Source organism: Cololabis saira, chromosome 2 (genome assembly GCF_033807715.1).
Source record: "Cololabis saira isolate AMF1-May2022 chromosome 2, fColSai1.1, whole genome shotgun sequence".
NCBI lineage: Eukaryota > Metazoa > Chordata > Actinopteri > Beloniformes > Belonidae > Cololabis > Cololabis saira.
In genome coordinates, this window is record NC_084588.1 from 3421155 (window position 1) to 3439186 (window position 18032).

The 18032-nt window shown below is 42.2% G+C and overlaps 1 protein-coding gene across 1 annotated transcript; it reads left to right on the top strand.

The window, feature by feature from the left end:
- The first annotated feature begins 1731 nt into the window (after positions 1-1731).
- Positions 1732-17685, top strand: LOC133418941 (uncharacterized). Its single transcript, XM_061707865.1, has 6 exons — positions 1732-1864; positions 12812-13022; positions 14952-15012; positions 15085-15145; positions 16359-16433; positions 17393-17685. The coding sequence occupies exons 2-6, from the start codon at positions 12901-12903 to the stop codon at positions 17683-17685; spliced, it is 612 nt and encodes a 203-aa protein (XP_061563849.1). The 5' UTR covers positions 1732-1864; positions 12812-12900.
- The last annotated feature ends 347 nt before the right edge of the window (positions 17686-18032 follow it).

The window sequence follows — 18032 nt, forward strand, 5'->3', positions numbered from 1 at the left end:
AACATGGAAACACATTAGAAAACAGAGCACGCTTCCATCCATCCGTTTTTTAAAACAAAATCCCATCCACGGGACCAACGAGAGCCTTTTCGTCTGCGACTTCATCCATCTTTAACGTCTGTGGTAACAACTTAGCTTGTGTTATGACGACGGTCGCACTTCGCTGTAACACTAATGCACGTTGGTTGTTATGACGACGGCCGCACTTCGCTGTAACACTAATGCACGTTGGTTGTTATGACGACGGCCGCACTTCGCTGTAACACTAATGCACGTTGGTTGTTATGACGACGGCCGCACTTCGCTGTAACACTAATGCACGTTGGTTGTTATGACGACGGACGCACTTCGCTGTAACACTAATGCACGTTGGTTGTTATGACGACGGCCGCACTTCACTGTAACACTAATGCACGTTGGTTGTTATGACGACGGCCGCACTTCGCTGTAACACTAATGCACGTTGGTTGCAGAACCTTGAGAGAGAGTTGTGAAACACTTTGATCGCGCCGCGGAGCTTACAATGGGAGTCCACATAAGTGTCATAACTCTCTCGGTGCGTCCCAAATGCCAAACTAAAAAGTATATACTAAAAATTATACTTAAGTTCGGCACAGTTTTGAGTAAATATCAGCAAATATCAGTAAATATCATTAGGGTGGAAGTATGTGATTTCGGACGCAGCCTCTCTCTCAAGGGGTCTGGTTGGTCGATGCGCCGTCCGTGTGAAAGTCGTCCCGTGAGAAACGTTCCGAGGGGAAAAAACTAATGCGATTAAAATGCGCTATTTTCTTTAGCGCGCTATTTTTCTGTAATTAATTAATCAAAATTAACACGTTAAAGTCCCAGCCTTAGTTCTAAGATATCTTCAAGTGCAGATGTCCACAGTAGAGATGGTATTTGTGTCCTGAACCCCAACTGGGAGCTGATTCTGCAACAAGTGAATGCTCTTCCCTCCGGTCTTCTGCTTCAGATTAGGGTTAGGGTTAGGGTTAGGGAACGCTCTTCCCTCCGGTCTTCCGCTTCAGATTAGGGTTGGGGTTGGGGTTAGGGGAACGCTCTTCCCTCCGGTCTTCTGCTTCAGATTAGGGTTAGGGTTAGGGGAACGCTCTTCCCTCCGGTCTTCTGCTTCAGATTAGGGTTAGGGTTAGGGGAACGCTCTTCCCTCCGGTCTTCTGCTTCAGATTAGGGTTAGGGTTAGGTTTAGGGTTAGGGGAACGCTCTTCCCTCCGGTCTTCTACTTCAGATTAGGGTTAGGGTTAGGGTTAGGGTTAGGGAACGCTCTTCCCTCCGGTCTTCTACTTCAGATTAGGTGAAAATGTTTCAGTTCAGGATGGAAGTGATGTGGGAGAGGTGGGCCGTGTCTTCACACTGCCATCTCCTGCTGGTCTGACGTCATTGGTTGAAAGTCTTCCACATTTAACAAAATAAAAACAAACATCTGACACTATTCATAATAGGAAAAAAAAAGTAAATTTGAGGATGATTTTGGTTTAAAAAAAAACAAACAATATCGGAAATAACAGCAGGACACAGGAATGTAAAACATGCTTTTTTGATGTTTGGAGAAAAACTAAAAACGTCAGATGAAGCTGATATCCGTATTGTGGCGGTTGGGAGGATGCCGTGTGTGTGTGTGTGTGTGTGTGTGTGTGTGTGTGTGTGTGTGTGTGTGTGTGTGTGTGTGTGTGTGTGTGTGTGTGTGTGTGTGTGTGTGTGTGTGTGTGTGTGTGTGTGTGTGTCTTTAAGCTGCTCACACAGCAGAGCAGGTCACTGTTTGTTCAGTCTGTCAATAAGTAAACGGGAACCAGGAACAGTTTCACTCCAGATCTGTCCCAGCTGATCCAGAACCATCAGAGCACAGGTTCGTCTGCACATTTTACTTTATCCTCATTTAACCACTTTATCTTAACGTACTGAACAATCCATGCTTCAGTGTTGTTAAAAATGCTTATTGAAAAAATAAATCTATTTCTGTGGATAGATATGAACTGATAAATGATATAGCGTGCATGGTCAGATAGTTGCATAGTGTTTCAGACTCGTTCCAGGAGAGTGTCTTGACAGTTATGTCCTTTGTTCCCTGCTGCTGTAAATGACATAAACTGTAGTTAACATCTGGCTGCAGCAGTCGTATGACACTTCCTGTTAGTGGGGTTTTCACATAAACTGATAAAAAACATGCACCCACATGTCATAGACTCCTACAGAAACACAAACGCTGATAGTTTACTGATGTTATTGGAAAGAAATTCTAGATCACAGGGCTGCTTCAAGTTTTTTTGAGGGCCTGAGCCAGGGCTCGTTTTGAGGCCCCTGTTGTGTGAAACTTCTGTGTTATGAGTTCAAACACTTTAAGAGGATCCACAGTTATGCATTCGTATTTGGCTTAAGGTTTTTCTCCCACTAGGGGAGTTTTTACCTGCCATTGTTTATGTAATATTTGCTCGGGGGGTCATGTTATGGGTCTAGAGACAACTTTTGTTGTAATAGACGCTATATAAATAAAATTGAATTGAATTGAATTGAATTGAATAGTGTGGTGAGGTTCAAATTCAAGAGAAGAAAGTAAAATTCACCTGGCTCGTAAGCTAGTTCACTACTTTTGTCACCAGTGAGCTTGGTAGATATTTCATAACTAGCTGTTAACTTGCTGGCGAACATAGTGGTTGCTAGGAAAATCCTCTTGCAGAGTGATGCAGAAAAACTAGTTAATGCGTTTGTATCTTCTAGACTGGATTACTGTAATGTGTTATTAGCAGGATGTCCAAGTAATTTTCTGAATATCCTCCAGCTGATCCAAAATGCAGCAGCACGAGTACTGACAGGAATCAGCAGGACAGACCACGTCTCTCCAGAGTTAGCGCAAAAGGGCTTAGCTCCGCAATATTTGCAAGACCTGATAGTGCCTTATGTTCCTGGCAGAGCTCTCCGTTCTCAGAGTGCAGGTTTACTCGTAGTTCCTAGAGTATCCAAATGTAGATTTGGAGGACGGGCGTTCTGCTATCAGGAACCGTTACTATGGAACCAACTTCCAATCTGGGTTAAGGAGGCTGACACCAACTCCACCTTTAAAACTAAACTTAAAACCTTTCTTCTTAGTAAATATAGTCTATAGTTAGTGTCAGTAAACCTCTAGTTAGTGTTAGTAAACCTCTAGTTAGTGTTTAGTAAACCTCTAGTTAGTGTTAGTAAACCTCTAGTTAGTGTTAGTAAACCTCTAGTTAGTGTTTAGTAAACCTCTAGTTAGTGTTCAGTAAAGATTAGATTAGATTAGATTAGATTAGATAGTCCTTTATTCATCCCTCAGTGGGGAAATTCACACACATGCAGCGAAAGAAGGATGAAAAAAGTAGTCATTACAAAATATAAACAGTAGATACAGTGGAATAAAAATAAAAGTAGTGCAGTACGAGAAGGAAAAAAAACGGTGTAAAAAAAAAGCAGGTAGGATGTGTATGAGTTAGGGAGATATTGCACATCTTGTTTGATTTTTGATTTGTTTTTATTCAATTCAGCTAGCAGTGAAAGCCAGGGCTCCACTGAAAAAAGAGCAGAATTGTTCAGCAATCAATAACAAACATACAATTACATACAAGTTTAAAACATACAATTCCAAAGTTAAAAATATTTCATTTAAGGGCAACCATGCAATGTTCATTAGCAGTCATGCCGTGTCTTTGCTATCTAAATAGTGTCATTAAACAGTCTAACTGCAGTCTGCAGGACTGCTTTTCAGCCTGCTGGTCTTGGCCTTGGGTTCAGCTTGTGCTGGTTCCTCAATGTCTTGGCAGTACAGCTGCGTCGAGTCGGAGGTAGCAGGTCGTGCAAAGGGTGTTGCTCATCATGCATGTCCCTGACCAGCTTCACTGTAGCTTCCTCCCTCCTGGTCTGGAGTGATGAGCTGCGTCCCAAATGCCATACTAGACAGTATACAGGACTGTCTCAGAAAATTTGAATATTGTGATCAACTGAAATATTGCAAGCCTTTTATTACTTTAATATTGCGGATTATGGCTTACAGTTTAAGATTAAGATTCCCAGGATATTCAAATCTTTTGAGATAGGATATTTGAGTTTTCTTAAGCTGTAAGCCATGATCAGAAATATTAAAATAATAAAAGGCCTGCGCCCCCCTGCCTGAGGCCCCATTTGGGGTCATTTGGTACCGGGCCGCACAGAGAGAGAAAAAAAAAAACAAAAAAAACAAAAAAAAAAATTTTAATTCAAAAATATTTTCTGTAGAATCCCCGACTGATGATGGATGACTCTCAAACTGATGGTTCACAATGTTTTTTATTCCTTGGATGTAAATACACTGCAAAACACACCGTAACAGCTATAAAGGAATAAAATAAAATAAAATAGTTAGTCTTTCTACATTCATATAAGTTTAACTTAAATACAGACCGACGCAGCTGCTCGCTCGGTTGGCAATAAAGCTACCACAATACATAAGCGACCAAACTCAAGCTGGACATAAATACGGTATAAAATTTGCACAAATCCTCATCAGCAGGTGCTTTTTGTGTCAGTTAGGCTCCACTTCAGCATTCCCGACACTAGTTTAGTCTTTCAGACACACTTTCTACTGCCGTTAAACTTTTACCGTTAAAGTCCGAAGCGCCGGATGTTTACGAGGTCTCGGTGAGACGCCTTCAAAATAAAAGCACTAAATATCCGTCTACGTAATATGCAACAATAAAATAAAAGCCTGGCTTTAAATAACGTTAATGAGAAAACAAACATAAAAACACATTTATAGAAACACTGATATTATATAGGTAATTTACAATTTCCATTATTTCATTTTATTTCTTCAAAAATGATGCCGGTCATTTTTATTTAGTTTTTAATCAGCTACACCTTTTAGATTGGGCCGTGAAAATATTGTCAGACATTAAACCGGTCCGCGGTACAGAAAAGGTTGGGGACCACTGATTTAGGCTGTTCCATATTTTAACTCCTGTAACCGATATGCATCTTTCTTTAGTATTTATCCTAGTTTTGGTTCTATTATATATAGCAGTCTCTCTAGCCTGGAACAGACTCTGGATGCAGGATGGAAGGAGATGTTTGTGTGCCTTATACATTAGGGAGTGCAGTGTTTAATTCAACTATATCAATTCATTTTAAGGATTTGAGATACTTTGTTGTCTCCACAACAGGTACCTCCTGTCCTCCCAGCATCAATGGGGGAGGTTGTGGTGGGTCTCGCGCAAAACATATTCATAGTTCAACCGACTTTTTACCGTTGAGCAACATTTTGTTCTTTACTGCCCGTTCATCCAGCCTTGGTGCCTCCAGGTGCTGGCTCAGATGTGATGTGGGATATGGATATTGCTCTCGACACCCCGATGTCATCTGCATATCCCACATCAAGGGTGTCCTCAAACACAGCATCCCTCGTGGCCATATAGAGGAGGAAGACATATGGGGGATACTACCCCCCCTTGTGGCACCCCAGATGTAACCTCAATCCAGGGGGTATGAGCCCCTTGTTGTTATTACACTGACAGTGCAAAGGCCCTATTGTATCTGTAGGAATTTTTATTTCTTTCTTTCTTCTGATGAAAGGAGGGCGTTTTTTCCCCCTAAATGTGCCCCCAAAAGTCACCAAATTTTGCATGCAAAGCCAGGCCTGGCGAAAAATTTGATATTTCATGGTTTGCATGAATGGACGTGGCAAAATGGCTCAACAGCGCCCCCTAGAAAACTTTGTGCCTCAAGCCCCCACAATACGGTTTGACGTACAAACCGTATTGTAAATCGCTACACACCTGTATCATGGCACAACTTAAAGAAAAGTCTCTTGGCACCATGGCCGAAACCGAACAGGAACGGCCATTTTGAACATTTTTAATTAATCGTCGTCATTTTGGCGAAATTTATGCCATGTCTTCGGCCGCTTCAGAGCCCGAACCGTAACGTACACCCAGGTGTGTTATACATCAAAATGTGTCGTTGTCGGTCAAGCGATGAGTGAAGAACTTCTGTATCAGCTCAGACAATTGATGATCGGGTGGGCAAAACAGCCCACCAGCACCATCACCATCACCGCTGACCTTCCCATGAGCACGGACATAACGAGCACGACTCTATCTGCACCGGTACTGTGTTGATGTGTCGCCCGCTGTTTTGACGCATGTTTGTCTCTGTGCAGCAGCGATGTCACATCATAAAACCTCCGCGTCGTCACTTGTGGTCAGCTGGTATCTGACCGAGACCAGCGCCAGAACTGATGGTCATGTTCAGTGTGTTTTGGAGAACGTGTGTGTAGCGGTTGTACTCATTCTCTTGCGTTGTGTAATTGAAGAAGAAGCACACACGTTCATTTTCTGGTTCCGCTCATATTTATTCGGCTGAACCTGGTAATAGAACATCACAGTATTAGCTCCAACAGCCAGTTTTTCAGTTCACAGCTCCGCACACACACTGAGACAAAACGACATGAGTTAGCCAGCTATACCACGAGGGTTAGCCACAAGCTAAAAGTAGCTGGTAATTTCTCAGACAACCTGCTCCATAAATCGTCCCACACGGACCGCAGCCGACTCGCATCATTACAAAGCATTTGTAATGGTAACCGGGGGCTTAACTCAACATATATATAAACATAAATCACACAAAAGTTACCAACGGAGCTTAACATAAGACGACTCACCACGAGCATCAGAGATGAAGACCCGACATGAGGCGTCTCCGTCAAATCCCCGTGAGTGAGGCGTTCAAGTACATACGAGTGACATTACAGTAAAAGTAACAAAATAAAACAGTAAACATACAATGACACTTCTAAAACTCATAAATAATAGCCAAACAGCTAGTAATGGCAAGTGGAATCATTAACTCCGTTACACGTGCATGTCGACGCTTGAAACGAATGCAGGATACGTTTGTCGGCCATGATGCGTACGCGTTCTGAACAGCAAGTCTATTCGCCCCCTAAGAGTCCACTTCTGTTGGAGACAACTTCTGTTGTAACAGATGCTATTTGAATAAAATTGAATTTAATTGAATGTTCGTTCCCTGGATGTTCACCGGAGAGAGGGTGACTTTGCGCCGGCGGAAGTCCGCTACCAGCTCCTTTTTTTTCCCAGCATTAATCTGGAGGCGTTTCCGCTGGCACCAGTCCACAAATCTGTGGTTCAGTTCTCGGTACTCCCTCTCGTCTCCATTGTTGATGAGACCGACGATGGCGGAGTCACCCGAGAACTTGTGGAGGTGGCAGGTTGATGTGTGGTGGGTGAAGTCAGCCGTGTAGATGGTGAAGAGGAGGGGGGCCAGGACGGTCCCCTGTGGAGCTCCTGTGCTGCACACCACCGTGTCAGAGACACAGCCTCCTGTCCTCACAACCTGTGGTCTGTTTGTGAGGAAATCCAGGACCCATGATGTCAGCGGCTGGCAGACTTCAGCATGGTCCAGTTTGTCCCTCAGCAGTTCTGGCTGGATGGTGATGAAGGCACTGGAGAAATCATAAAACATGATCCTCACAGTGCTTCCAGCCCGCTCCAGGTGGGACAGGGACAGGTGGGACAAACTAAACCTCTAGTTAGTGTAAACTCTATCTAGTGTGTTAGAGTCAGTAGTCGTAGCTGCAGCTATAGAACAAGACTAATAGTCTCAAACCAGCTTTGTGGTAAATATGCTGCTACAGAGCTACGCTGCAGGTGGACACCAACATGATCCACTGAGCGGTGCCCTTCACCCTTCTTCTCTTTCATTTCACAGTTAATTATAAGTATCTCCTCACCATCATTGTTCTCCATAGTTCTTGTAGTTTGTTGTGCTGGTCAGCAGAACAAGCACCTTATGATCCAGGTCCTGCTCAAGGTTTCTTCCCTCCTAAAGGAGAGTTTTCGTTGAAACTGTGCTCCCCGCCCCCACAACCTCTTTTTCTCTTCTCTTTCTCTTCTCCGTTTGCAGGCTGGAGCTTCAGGAGCTGCATGCTGTCCTGCAGTCCCCCCCTCTGATCAACCCACTGCTGCTTCCACCTGTCTGTGTAGATGGTTGCTATATGCAGAGCCGCCTGGGAGATTTGCGAGGCCCTGTGCGAAATGGCGGGGGGGGGGGGGGGGGGGGGGGGGGCCCTTTTCGGGTCGGATTGAGTGTCTATATGTGCAATTTTAACTCTCCAATTAGCGAAATACTGGATACCTTCCCCTGCCTCATCATCATCTCTTGCCTCGACGCGGGGCCCCACGGCTGCTAACAAATTTGTAACAAATTTATCAAACGAGCCTTTCAGAGAGGCACTAAACTCTTCCATTTTCTTTAGTTTTTTTCTTCTTTCATCCCCTGATGGAAATTTCCTGAATCTGTCTCGTTCTCTCGACATTGTGTGACAGTTTGTTCCAACTCCACCGTCTGGATCAGAGCAGCTTGTGTCTGCGCTTGGTCTGATCAGTTGTATTGAACAACAGACACGCGCATCATTGCACATATATTTATTGATATGCACAGACTAGTACACATTTAGGTCTGTAATGGAACGTGTCTATTGATATTTATAAGGGAAAAAACGAAAAACAAAAAAAAAAAAAAAACGGCCCATAGCGCGAGGCCCCTTGGGGCGCGAGGCCCCGTGCGGTCGCACGGTTCGCACACCCCTTGCGGCGGCCCTGGCTATATGCATGCTGACATTCTGACCTGCAGCATCCCCCCCCCCGACCACAGTGTCTGCTGTCTACATCTGTTTATATAGTCATCCCTGTAGTGCACCAGTTAGCCATGGTGTCTGTGTCTCTCCTTTCTCTGTTCTTCATTCTCTCTGTCTGTTTTCTCTTTTCCTGCTCTGCCCAGTCTGGCCTCCGGCAGGAGGGTCCCCCCTTAAGATCCAGTTAGTTAGTTTTTTAGTTAGTTTTTTTCCACTAAGTTTTTACCTGCTAGTGTTTATGTTTAGGGCAGCATGGTTTAGCACTGTTGCATCTCACCAAGAAGGTTCCTGGTTCGACTCCTTGGCCCAGTGTCTGTGTGGAGTTTGCATGTTCTCCCCGCGCTTGTGTGGGTTCTCTCCGGGTACTCCGGCTTCCTCCCACAGTCCAAAAACATGCATATTAGGTTAATTGGTGATTCTAAATTGCCCGTAGGTGTGAGTGTGAGTGTTTATATGTGTCCCTGTGATGGACTGGTGACCTGTCCAGGGTTTACCCCTGCCTCTCGCCTGTAATGAACTGGGATTGGCTCCAGCAGACCCCCGTCACCCTGTACAGGATAAAAGTGTTTTAGAATAGCTGCATTGGCTCTCCGTGCGCTTCAGGATTGATTTTAAGGTTCACTTATTAGTTTTTAAATCTCTTAAATATCTTAACAGTCTCGGTCCTTCTTATCTGTCTGATCTGCTTTTACCTTATAAACCCTGGCGGACCCTGAGGTCGTCTGGCACCAGCCTTTTAATCATTCCCAACGTTAGAACCATAACCCAGGGTGAGGCATCATTTCACAACTACGGCCCACGTCTGTGGAACAGCCTACCGGAGAACGTCAGAGACTGTTGATGCTTTTAAAAGCTCAAGACTCACCTTTTTAATTTGGCTTTGAGCTGATTCCTTTTAGTCTTTCTTGTATTCCTTAGTTTTAACTAGCTGTTCTTGTGGTTTTAACCCAAGTCTTATGGTTTTATGGTTTTAACCCTTGTGCTGTCTTCGGGTCAAGGAAGGAGGAAGGGAAGAAGGGAGGAAGAAAAGAAGGAAGGAACGGAGAAAAGAAGGAAGGAAGGAAGGAAGGAAGGAAGGAAGGAAGGAAGGAAGGAAGGAAGGAAGGAAGGAAGGAAGGAAGGAAGGAAGGAAGGAAGGAAGGAAGGAAGGAAGGAAGGAAAGGAGAAAAGAGGAAGGGAGAAGGAAGGAGAGAGCAGGAGGAAAGAAGGACAGGAGAATTAGGTCATTTTGACCCAAAGACAGTACAGGGTTAAGTTGTTCTTATGTTTGTTTTAGCAGGTCTTGTTAAGTTTTATGTTTTATGTAAACACTTTGTGTTTCATTTTTTATTTGTATGAAATGCGCTATACAAATAAAGGTTGATTTGATTTGATAGAAAATAGATGGATGGATGGAACGATGGATGGATGGATGTTTGTTTGTTTGTTTGTGTTTATGTAATAATTGCTCGGGGGTTTATGTTCTGGGTCTCTGGAAAGCGCCTAGACACAACTTCTGTTGTAACAGATGCTATTTAAATAAAATTGAATTTAATTGAATGATGCTAACCAGCTAGTTGTGTTAAGGCTGAATTATGGTTCTGCGTCAAAACGACGCCGTGTCTACGGCGTGTGGTTTGGATCGACGCAGAGGACACGCCGTCACATGCGCCGTCTCTGACGTGCACCTCCCGAAAATTGTAACTACGCGTCGAGGAGACGCAGACCACACGCAGACCGAGAGGGCTGTGATTGGTTCGTTTGAAAGCGAAGCATTTCCGGTTTCCGGTTTGAATCAGTAGTGAACTTCCAGGGCTTTTTTCTTCGTTTATATGTGATTTTTTTTGTTTTTGTTTTTTGCACAATAGTTGTCCTTATTTCTTTGATTTACTGTGACCGGAAAAAGTCGGATAAACCATTCAGAAAAAGATCGCTAACTAGTAGCCGCGGGGGGTACTGCACCGCGACCAAATGGAGAGACGGAGAAGTCTGAACGATTCGTGACGGCGTCACGGGTGCGCCGTGTGCTCTGCGTGTGTGTGACGCAGAACCATACCCGCACCTTTAGCCAGCAAAGAACCTGGGTGTCGTGTTTGGTGACCAGTTATGTTTCCCCGACCATGTCTCCTCGGGGGCCCGGTCGTGCAGGTTCGCTCTCTACAACATTAAAACAATTACACAGTATCTGACTCACTATGCAACTCAGCTCCTGGTACTGGGTGTGGTTTTGTCCCGCCTCTATTACTGCAAGCTTGTAGGATCAAACTGTCATAAAAAGGTCCAGAATGATGCGGCACATCTGATCTTTGATCGGCCCAGACGGGAACACGTCACACCTCTGTTCATTGAGCTGCAATGGCTTCCTGCGGCTGCTCCAAAAAAAACACAAACCTCAGTCACTACAGGTTTACAGCCCTTCACGAGCACTGCGCTCTTCACAACAACACCAACTGGCCGTGTCCTCTTCTCACACAAGGAGATCTTGGTCCACACTGTTCTCCCACATGGTTCCTGAATGGTGGGCCAACTTACCAGTGGCCACAAGATCTCTACTCTCAAGAATGTATAGAAAATTGTCCTCTTCTAAGGTCCAGTCCCAATCCCCCCCTAGTCCTACTTTTCAGCCCTACCCCTAAATTTTGCGTGTTCCCGAGAGGGTAGTGGTGTCCCAATTCCTCTTTGCATGTAGGGCTAGTGGACATAACGAGGGCTAGTGTGTATGAATCTAGCCCTTCACAGCGAGGGATTTCAGATACTGACTCGCCGACCGAGGGCCAGAAAAATTTCCCAGAATGCTTTACGTCATCATTTGCAGACTGAATCAAACAAAAAAACATGGCGGACATTTCTCATTTTTTAGTGAATAAAATCAATATTTTGAGTTATTTTCTGCATAAAAATGCATTTTGATTACATTTCTAGCGAGAAATATATATTTTACTTTTATAATATTCACTCAGTGAATGTACATAATCACTCGCTTGTTGTTGCGTTGTATCTTCAGATCTCACCAGAATAAAGGCTTATTTATGGTTCCGCGTTACACCAACGCAGAACCTTCAGCAGAGCCCTCTCCCAGCAGACCTCTTGCTGGTGTGCAGCTGCTCTTTATGAAGGCAGGCAGGGTGGAGAGGCTGATTGGGCACACCTGTGGCCAATCAGCTGAGTGGCTGCTCCTCCACCCTGCCACAGCTTTATTGCAGCAATATTGCTGCAGAACAAAGAAAATGCTACATTTAGTCTGGGCTACCTCACCCATCAGACAATCTAGCAACAGATGTTTCTTACCCTGGAAATAAAACATAGAAAGTCAAACTAATTTTATCTATACAGCTTAAAACCATCACTAAACATGACAGTCATTTCAAGTGGAATGATACCAGTCAAACAATAATATTTAAAGTGTCGCAAAGTGCATTTTTGCAGCAATATCGCTGCAGAACAAAGAAAATGCTACATTTAGTCTGGGCTACCTCACCCATCAGACAATCTAGCAACAGAAAATAAAACATAGAAAAATAAATAACAAAAATAAATATAACCATAAATATAAACTTGCTGGCGTGGTTGTGCTTGAACCACTTCTGAATATCCATGTTACTTTGTGTTAACGGAGCAGCAGAATATCCATGTTACTTTGTGTTAACGGAGCAGCAGAGAGCAGCGTCTTGCTGGTGCAGGAAACTGCAGAGTGACGGACACTGGCTGATTTATGGTTCCACGTTGCACCAACGCAGAACTGAGCATGCAAACACATAAACTGAGAGTGCAATGCTTATGCACCCTCGTAGAACCGGGCCTGTGTCAGTGTTTGCAGAAAAGATTCTGGGTCAAAAGGGACCCGGGTTACATCTGGATCATCGTAGAGATTTATCTCGTTCACATGCTTCCGTGCGAAGAAGGGCAGAAGAAAACTTCTGTAATTGTCATTGAAACTTCCCCACCCTAAAACGTCTCGTATCTGTTTGCTCAAAGCCTTAAAGTACAAGCAGCGTCTCGGTCATCATGGACTCATTTCCTTCATGTCTCAAGTCTTATGCACACATTCAATGTTAGTTTATGACTTTAAATGTAAACATGTGCTCATATTGAGCTGGTTCTCTTTAAACAAACATTCCTGTGAGATGAAAGTGGCTGATACTCAAACAGGAACATCTCTACCTCCTCCCCCACCAGCTCCCCGACCACCACCAGTCCTCCGCCGTGCCTGCTGCTGCATCACTAACATCCCCTGAAACGCCCCGGATCTGGACCAATCCGTCTCCATGGCAGCAGTCGGAGCAGCAGGCGCCGCGTCATGGTTCCTGCCGTCAGGACTCGTCGGCTTCCTCGTCCTCCTCATCCTCCTCTCCATCTTCCTCATAGCCGTCTGCATGGACTGCGGCAGGTGAGCTACGCGCTTCACATCACCGATTCCCAGCCTTGTTTTGAATAAACTAGGGCTGTCAAATGATTAATTTTTTTAATCGCAATTAATCGCATGTTGTACATAGTTAACTCGCGATTAATTGCATATTAATCGCACATTTACTCACACATTTTTTGCTGTTCTAAGTTACCTTAAGGTTTTTAATACTGTTAACAACATGAGAAATACAGGACTGTCTCAGAAAATTAGAATATTGTGATTTTCTGTAATGCAATTACAAAAAAAATGTCATACATTCTGGATTCATTACAAATCAACTGAAATATTGCAAACCTTTTATTATTTTAATATTGCTGATCATGGTTTACAGTTTAAGAAAACTCAAATATCCTATCTCAAACAATTAGAATATTCTGGGAATCTTAATCTTAAACTGTAAACCATAATCAGCAATATTAAAATAATAAAAGGTTTGCAATATTTCAGTTGATTTGTAATGAATCCAGAATGTATGACATTTTTGTTTTTTTAATTGCATTACAGAAAATAAAGGACTTTATCACAATATTAAAATTTTCTGAGACAGTCCTGTATATGGACCCTCTCTCCTGAGAAATGGTTCTGCTGCCCCTCCCATTTACAGCCATTTTCACCGGTACAGAATGTACCGAGCCAGTCTGTAAAACGAGCATTTAACTTGCATGATTGTACAGACAGCCAACCATACTAGTAACTGAAATATCCTCCTATGCTGTATATGTCCACATCAGCCCAGATGTATAATATAGCCTACAGGTGAAGAATATGGTGTAAAAGTTAGTTTATTTCAATAATTCAACTAGAATATAGTGTAAAAGTTAATTTATTTCAATACTTCAACTTCAAAGGTGAAACTAATACATTACATAGTCTCATTACATGCAAAGACAGATATGTTAAACCTTTATTTGTTATAATTTTGATGATTGAATTATTTGTTGATTTCATAAAATATTCTAATTTTTTGAGATTTTTTGTCTGAGGTTTTCATAAACTGTGAGCCATAATCATCAAAATTATAACAAATAAAGGCTTGAAATATCTCACTTTGAATGTAGTGGGAAGTAATATATTTGTTTCACCTTTAGTTGAATTTACTACAAATGAAGTTTTGCAATATATTCAAATGTTCCGACCTTCACCTGTAGATTATGACATCAATAAATAAGAGCATAATTTTTTTATTTATTTATTTATTATTTATTGGATCCCCATTAGTCCGCATAAATATGAAGACTATTCTTCCTGGGGTCCACATTAAATCATACAATTAATCAACAATACAGCATTTATACAAAGAATTACATAGATCAATTAACCTGAAAATATTAACATAAATTTCTCAGTGCATATGAACAAATACTAATAATAATAATATGAACATTGAAAAATTAACATGAATGGATTCCTTTAACGTAGTTGTCTAATAGACTATTGTAACAGATATATGTGTCCGTATTGGTTCAATACGGAACGGAACTTTTAATTCCCAATTACATAACAATTCCGTATTTCGTTCCTCCTACGTTGCATATTTGTGGAGCCCAGAGGTGGTTTCTCCTGCTTCTGTTGGTGCTGCCCATGGCCAGCAAAGTCCAGTCCAGAAGAACCACAAGGATTCTCCCAAGACAAGTCAACTCTGATCATTCTTTCCACATGTTGTTATGAACGAGTTTATAAAGTGTCATGAATATCAGTGACCATGGTGGGAAATAAGCGTGAATATCTCAGGTCCACGCCCACAAGCTTGATCGACCCCTCTTTGTTCAATCCAAACTCTTTTAACAACTTTTCATCCACATGTTGAGGAGATGACGTATCACTAATTCCATGAAAACCTTACAACCTTACAAGGTACACAGCACTACCTTAAATGTTACATTAATCCGGTCTGGGTTTTTCTTTCAGACATTCTTTCGAGCTTCAGGACCCTCAGATAGATAAATTCTCCTCAACTCTCATCAGAGTGGTAAGAAACGATCACCTGCTCTCTTTCCTCAGCTATTTCCAACAAATGTGATGACTCTTTATCGATCGGCAGGTGAAGCTGGAGGAGGTGAGGGAGAACCCCATGATCGACGAGATCCAGAAGGATGAAAAAGGTGAGAGGACAAAGAAAATGAGAGGTATCAGTCAAATGTTGGCTCGCTAGGAACCAGATGACAGAGAGCTTTGAGGAAACTCATACGAAGAATGATGCAACATGCACATGCAGCCAGTACTGCAGTACAGATCATTTGTACTGATTACAAATAATATAATATATTACAAATAATAGCAGTGACCAAAACACCTGCAGAAATACTGCAGGAATGACATAGCAGCAGTTAAATGCAGCCTTCTGTAAGCTTTAAATATCCACTGGGCTTACATCAAATACATCAAAACACAACAATAAAAAACACTTTTCTGAACTTATCAATATGACTCTGTCCTTCACAGGATAAGTAACATGGATCACTGCAAAAACTCACAATCTTAACAAGAATATTTGTCTTATTTCTAGTTAAAATGTCTCATTTTAGTACAAAAAATCTTATTACACTTAAAACAAGACTCATCACTGGAAAAAACAACAATTTTCACCTGTTTCAAGTAGATTTTCACTTAAATAAGTAGAAAAATCTGCAACTGGAACAAGATTTTTTTGCTTATAATAAGAAGATAAATTTTGTCCCACTGGCAGATTTTTCTACTTATTTCAAGTGAAAATTTACTTGAAACAGGTGAAAATTGTCAAATAAGTTATTTTTCTGGTGTTATTTTTCTGGTGATGACTCTAAATGTTGAAATAGCAGTAAAACCACATTCGTTGATGATTTGGACCGTTTTTATTTCAGGGGGGGATGCCATCCCCCCCTCATCCCCCCTCAACTCCAGTACTGGTTACAACATCATCAACAGACCACAGGATTATGCACAGGGTGATAACAAAATAATAACAGACATAAAATGAGCAATGTAAATGTAAGTAAAATGAAGTTTATAAAACTTCCACAATGATCTTGACTTTAACATGTGTGTAACGCTCGCTGGATCAGGACCCGTAGGTTCCTCTGCAGACCAATGCAATTATGTCTAATAGAATGAGATAAGAGATGTGTGGTTTTTCTCAGGATCCTGAGGAAGTCTAGTCTTTTCTGGGCCTTTATTCCTGCAGCAGTGATGTTTACACTCCACCACTTGCTGCCGTGATACTCTGCCACCAGGGTTTTTTAAGTGTTGAACATTGGCTGTTTTTTTTTTAGTTTTTAGTTTGTTTGTTTGTAACAGAAATGGCCTGATGACCCACAATGCGTGTGTGTGTTGTTTCAGAGCCTGTCCCAGAGGAAGTCTCCTCCACCTCCTTCACTCCCTGGAGGAGCCACCCGATGGCACCACCGAGTCAAGGTCACACTCACTGGTTTACTGAGAGGGAGTGGTGGAAGGGAAAGAGTGGAGAACAAGAGAAAGGATGGGGTAGAGATAAAAGCAAGAGATGATGAAGTAAAGAGAAAGAAAGGAAGGAGATGACAGATTACAACTGAGTTTCAGGAAAAGGAAGATAAATAAATCTTGCACTGCAAAAACTAAAAATCTTACCAGGAATATTTGTCTTATTTCTAGTTAAAATTATTCATTTTCAGTCAAAAAAATCTCACTTAAAACAAGAGTCATTACCAGAAAAATAACTTATTTGACAATTTTCACTTATTTCAAGTGAAAAGTTACTTGAAGCAGGTGAACATTGTCAAATAACAAGTTATTTTTCTGGTAATGACACTTGTTTTAAGTGTAATGAGATTTGTTTGACTAAAAATTAGACATTTTAACTAGAAATAAGACAAATATTCCTGATAAGATTTTTAGTTTTTGCAGTGTGGAGTTCAAGATCAAAGATTAATACTAAAAATCACTCAGAATCAAACTGCAGATTTAAGGCAAACTTATGTTTTTAAGTAGGATAAAAAGGATAAAATAATATTCGGGTAATAACGTCGATTCAGCGTAAAGTTTAATGTTAATACAGAAACAAGGTCCAAAGTGAGCTGAAACAAGACGAATGGCCTCCAGCCCTGTAGCACCCTATAATGTAATCATTTCCTATAATGTAATAATTTCCTATAATGTAATAACGCCTAAAAATGTAATAAAATTTGCACTCAATTCAATGGAAAATGTAATAAAACCCAATAATGTAATAACTTCACCAATAATGTAATAAAATATCCTGATGGATAGTGTAATAATATGTTTTATCTATAATGTAATACCTTATTACATTATTTGGAATTTATTAAATTTGTAGGTCGTAAAACCCCGAAAAGACTGAAATGGTTGGTTCTTCAACGGTGTTTCTGTGTGTTTAGATCTAGACTCCGCCCACCTCTTCCAGACCATCGGAGGAAGGCGGGACAACGGCGCGTCGTCCGGTCCGGCTAACGACAATCCAGCGCAGCGGCAAAACGGTGGTGGCGACGACCAGCACGCCGGTCGTTCCGTAGCAAAGATAACTCTGAGCGACCACGACAGGAACTCCATCTACGCCAGAGTCAGCAAGAAAGTTCGTCTGACCAACTTACCTGTTCACGCACCCGAGGAGCCGGAGGGGGACGAGCCTTCGCCTCCACTGCCTTACAGGGGGGCGGAGCTGGAGGACTGACTGATGAGAGCAGAAAACCAGGGGAAAAACTGGGTGGTAATGAAGGGATGAATACGGTGGCCGACAAGGGCCAAATGCACTGCAACGGCCTAATGCGTCTCAGTTAAGGAAAACGGCTTCAAGTACAGAAACGATTCAAATTCACAAACTCAAAACGAGGTACAAAAAGAGGAACGTGGTGCAAATGAAAAAACAAAGACAAATGCAGCATCATCAAACAATGCAAATAGAGAAATGATGCAAAGCACAAAACCATATAAAACAAGAAACCATCTTCAAAAGAAAAACACTTCATAACCGGTCACTACAACCGGAAGTCTCCAAACCTGCAGGGGGCGCTCTCGGCG

What these genes read in the sequence shown, in the direction of transcription:
- LOC133418941 (XM_061707865.1), top strand. Translation starts at nt 12,901, where the DNA reads ATGGCAGCAGTCGGAGCAGCAGGCGCCGCGTCATGGTTCCTGCCGTCA. An exon ending in CCTCAACTCTCATCAGAGTG is followed by an intron (nt 15,013 to 15,084) that starts GTAAGAAACGAT and finishes ATCGATCGGCAG; the next exon opens with GTGAAGCTGGAGGAGGTGAG. An exon ending in GATCCAGAAGGATGAAAAAG is followed by an intron (nt 15,146 to 16,358) that starts GTGAGAGGACAA and finishes GTGTTGTTTCAG; the next exon opens with AGCCTGTCCCAGAGGAAGTC.